The sequence below is a fragment of the Arachis ipaensis genome, chromosome B08 (genome assembly GCF_000816755.2).
Source record: "Arachis ipaensis cultivar K30076 chromosome B08, Araip1.1, whole genome shotgun sequence".
NCBI classification, from domain to species: Eukaryota; Viridiplantae; Streptophyta; class Magnoliopsida; order Fabales; family Fabaceae; genus Arachis; species Arachis ipaensis.
This window is the reverse complement of record NC_029792.2, coordinates 6,665,117-6,669,826: the sequence shown is the minus strand read 5'-3', so window position 1 is coordinate 6,669,826 and position 4,710 is coordinate 6,665,117. Positions and strand designations below refer to the sequence as shown.

Below are 4,710 nucleotides of genomic sequence, written 5' to 3'. Positions count from 1 at the left end.
AAGAAAAGGACAAATAGGTCTCTAACCATTGAAAAATACTTTTAAGTCCTGACCTTCACAAAACTTGGACGGATCAGTCCCTGACGGAGGCATTTGGACGGAGGAACTGATCCGTCCAAGTTTTATGAAGGTCAGAGACTTAAAAGTATTTTTCAATGGTCAAGAACAAAAATGTCTGCGGGACAAAAGGTGAGAAACCTATTTGCCCTTTTCTCTAAAGATAATAATAGTCGATGAAAAACGGACAATAATAATAATAATAATAAAAAAGTTGACCAAATTACTAATGATAATAATAGTTAATATTGGATTTCCTTTGGTAAAGTATGTAGGTTTGACCAAAGATAAATGTAAATCATGCATGAGACTTCAACATAGATCGTTCATTTAAAAAAAAAAAATAATTTACCATTTGGCTGGGTATGCCATTGTGTTTTTTATGGCTACAAATTTATAAGGTTGAAGCATGCTTAAAGCAGATTCTACCTATTGTTCTCGGCACCTCTATGTCCATGCGGTTCAAAATTGTTCTCTTTTCTTTTACTTTTTCTATTGGGTAACCTCTCTAGCAAATAGCCACATATTCATTTCTGGCACACGCACCTATAACTACAAATCTAGAATTCCCATATCCATATCCATATCCATATGTGACAATCAACATAAGAATCCTAATCATTTACAGAAAAATAAATAAAACTTGAGCTTATTTGTATGGATGTGCTTAAAAGTACAAATACAACTTCAATTCTCAACAATTTGAGCCCAAAGTTGGGCATAGATGCTCTTCCCAAGAGGGGCATCACAATAGTGTCAATATTATAGTCTTATAGTCTTATAGAAGCCTTGGGTAATAAGATTAAAAATACAAGAATTCGAATTTTGAAAGTGCCTTGATTGACCAAACTAACATTCACAAATTTTAAATCGTGGCCAACTACAACAACTGTATCTATTCTCTAACCACACAAAGATCAAAAGTTTGATTTATATTTCAATTGACTAGCGGGGGTTGACCAAATCACACTACCCCAAAGTTTTTCAACTTGTCCTATTCGCATTATCATAATTTATATTATTATTATTATTAGCATTATCTTGGTGTATTGGAATTGACAGAAAACCCACCAAACGTAATATTTGATGCATATTCGCTTTGCTTTAAAAGCTGGGACCTGTTGTGTAATGCAGGTTTGGTAAGAGAAGGAGGCACAAATTCATGAGTAGATTTACCTTCTAACTAATTGGAAGGTTTGGAGATTAATTATAGACCCACCATTCACCAAGTGCCAGTGCCTAGGGCTGATAAATAGTGTCCTCACGATGGCTAAAGAGAAAATAGAACCACCAATGGGAACAAATATTGGGACATTGCACTAACCTTGGTTCCCTATGTTTTAATGTCACATTGAATCAACCAACACAAATAAAGAATATTAGGTTTGTGTGTGTTAATTCTCATGTATAGTATGCTATAAAGCTAACCCAATTGTGTGGCCTGCCCCTGCCCACCATATTCTATTTCTCTCGCTTATTATTATTATTACCATTTAACTATTTCACCCAACTGAAAAACTTTCATTTATATACTACCAATAGAAATGCTCTATATCAAAAATAATTGGAAGATAAAAATATAAATTAAAACCCCAAATTAGGGGGAATAAAATTAAATTTTTAAATATGATACAATAGTATCAATCATTTTACTAATTATTTTACATATATCACACATATTATATATTATATATATACTGGGGCGAGTAGGGCGGGTATTACCTAAACCCGACCCCGTCCCACCCCATCCAAGAACCCGTCCTGCTCAAAATCTGCCCCGGTGCGGGTTGGATAATTACCCGCCCCGAACGAATAGGGACGAGGTGGGTATCTGCGAGTTCGGATGATGTTGTCATCCCTATCCCAAATGAGATATACAAAAGATAATTGTTAGACTATGACTCAACTACTCTGCTTAAGTTATCATTTAAAAAAAGGGAATTTAATCGGATGATGATGTAATTGTTTTTTGTTTTTCACATCAACACTATATATATTATTTGCATGAGTTTGTGTAAGGGGTTCATTTTTTTCGATTCATCAATTTTTTTAAATTATTCTGTATCTTAAATTTTAAAGTATTCAAAAAAAATAAGGGTTAAAAATTTATCTTATAATAGAAAGTTGACTAATTAAAAATATATTTTCTAATCTCTGTAGTCATTCTATTTGCACATAAAAGAATGTCTATCAGACACTAATTCTATTATTATTAAATTAAACTATGAACCTTACTTTCTCTGCACTTACTATTATTAGATAAAAAAGCATTTAACTGTGAAAACACTTTTATCGTTTTTCGTTATTAATGTGTGTATATATTATATTGAATTTTGCACGGTGTGAAGTGTGAAGGAGATTAAACCCAACATGGCCACCAAACAAAATAAAGAGTTAGGCATGTAGCCGTGAAAGGCCGTAGAACATTAACTGCAACACCTATTAAAATCTAATAGCACGTTGAGAATTAAAAAAAGGAAGAAGTTCAATTCAATGTGTAATTGAATTACTATAAAATATCTAATGTCAAAGGATGCATTTTCTGAAAATTGACACTATTTACTACAACCCTAACATCCCTACATTTAAAATCCTCATAAAAACAACTATTAATTCTACAATTACTATTAATAACATTATCATCGTCATTATTATTATTATTATTACTTTTCTCCACCTCACACCAACAATCACTAGCTGAACTTGAAGCTATCATTGATCCACCAATGCAAGAACAAGAACTCTCGTTATTGTTATTCCCTCTAGTTGTGATCCAATTCTCACTTTCCCAATTCCAATTGGGGTCACCAGAACACAGAGCCAGCTTCTTGATCCTATCAGAAGCGGAATGCACACAACATGTTTGAACAAAATCCCCAGCAATGGGGCATTCTGATTCCTCCACAGAATTCCAAAATCCTTGATCAAGAATACTAGTAGGAGACCATGATGAACTATTGGATTCCCCAAGAACACAATCACCATCTTTGGAACTGAATTCCCCAAGAAATGGATGATTCAGCAATTGGCTAGCACTCCATCTTTCTCTTGGATTCCTCCTAAGACACTTCTCCAAGAAATCCTTTGCTTCTTCAGAAAGAAACCCCGGAATCTCAGGAACCTCACCGGAATATCCAACATGGTACAGCATTGAAACAGGGTCCTTAACTTTAGGCCATGGTGAACAACCAGTGGCCATCTCAATCACAGTGCATCCAATTCCCCAAACATCACAAGGGTACCCCTGCTCCTCCCCCCGAGCCGCCTCCGGCGACATGAAAGCCGGGGTGCCAGCCAGTGGCACCCGGGCTGACTCATTTAGGCTCTTTGCTAATCCGAAGTCAGCAATTTTGACACAGTTACCTTCACCAACAAGGATGTTACTACCCTTTATGTCACAATGCACCAACTCTCTTGAGTGCAAGTATTCTAGCCCCTTTAGAACTTGCTTTGTGTAGTGTGCAATCGCCGGCTCCAGGAGGCGGCCACCGTGGTTAGAGAGTGTTCCATGGGGCATATACTCCATGAAGAGGTTGAACATGAGCTTGCTTTTCTCTTTTGTGATATCAAAGCCTTTGTAGGTTACTATGTGTGGTGAAGAGAGTGAGGACAAGATTTTTTGTTCTCTTTGGAGGTGTTGTGATTGTGAGAGCTCTGCTGACTTGACGGCACAGACGGCGGCAGAGGTGGTGGTGCCAGCTAGGCATACGGTGGCTGAGGAGCCTTGGCCTATGATTTGGCCTCTAATCCACTCCATCTGTTTTGTGTTTTTTAATTGAGAACAAAAATATTGAAGAGTGGATTTAGAGGCTCTGTTTTTGGTGCAGAGTGCTGCAGAGTCTTTGGTAATGTTATTGCAGCCTTTATATATAGTAAGAGAGATTGGAAGGCACTTTGAGTTTTCTAGTTAAGAGGGTCCTTTTATTGGTTGGTTTACTAAATTGGTTATTTGGTTGGCACTTTCTTTTTCTCTCTCTACACTTAGAAATATTTTTAATTTATTTTAAAAGAAAATGAAATTTTAGATGTTCCTAGAGCCACAACAAATTATATGAAATATTATACTTTAAATTAATTGTCTTTTGTAAAGACATGTAATCATATGGCATCATATGAATACAAAGAAATCTTTAAGTTTTATCTGTTAATTGTGTGATATGAAATTTCAGTTTCAATTCTATTTTTTTTACATGTGATTTTGTTTTTATATAAATTGTAATTTTCTTGTGTCGTTGTTAAAGTAACTTCTTCACTCCAATAAAAGAGGAGGGAGTTTTAGTAAGAATAACAAAAATAAAAAATAATAACAAAACATATATAACACACATTTTATATTTATTTTTTATTTTTATTTATTATATTGTACATAATAAAACACCAAATATTAATTATACAATAATTTTTTTGGCATTATCATCAAAATTATTGTGAATTAGAATTTTATTACTATTTATCACATATAAGAACACCCTTATTCACTTGGAGCTAATAAGAGAACAAATAAAGAATCAATTATCTAATCAATTGTAATTTTAGTGATTAGATTGTGTAAAATTAATATTCAATATTAAAAGGTATTTGTTATCATCGTTATTTTAATATTTATTTTTTTGTGTAAAAAAATTATATTTTAAATTATTTATCCAAAAATTA

General features: G+C 33.9%; 1 protein-coding gene across 1 annotated transcript; it reads right to left on the bottom strand.

The window, feature by feature from the left end:
• Window positions 2,525-3,992, bottom strand: LOC107611904 (mitogen-activated protein kinase kinase kinase 2-like). Its single transcript, XM_016313776.2, has one exon. It carries the CDS (start codon window positions 3,812-3,814, stop codon window positions 2,567-2,569), a length of 1,248 nt encoding a protein of 415 aa, XP_016169262.1. The 5' UTR covers window positions 3,815-3,992; the 3' UTR covers window positions 2,525-2,566.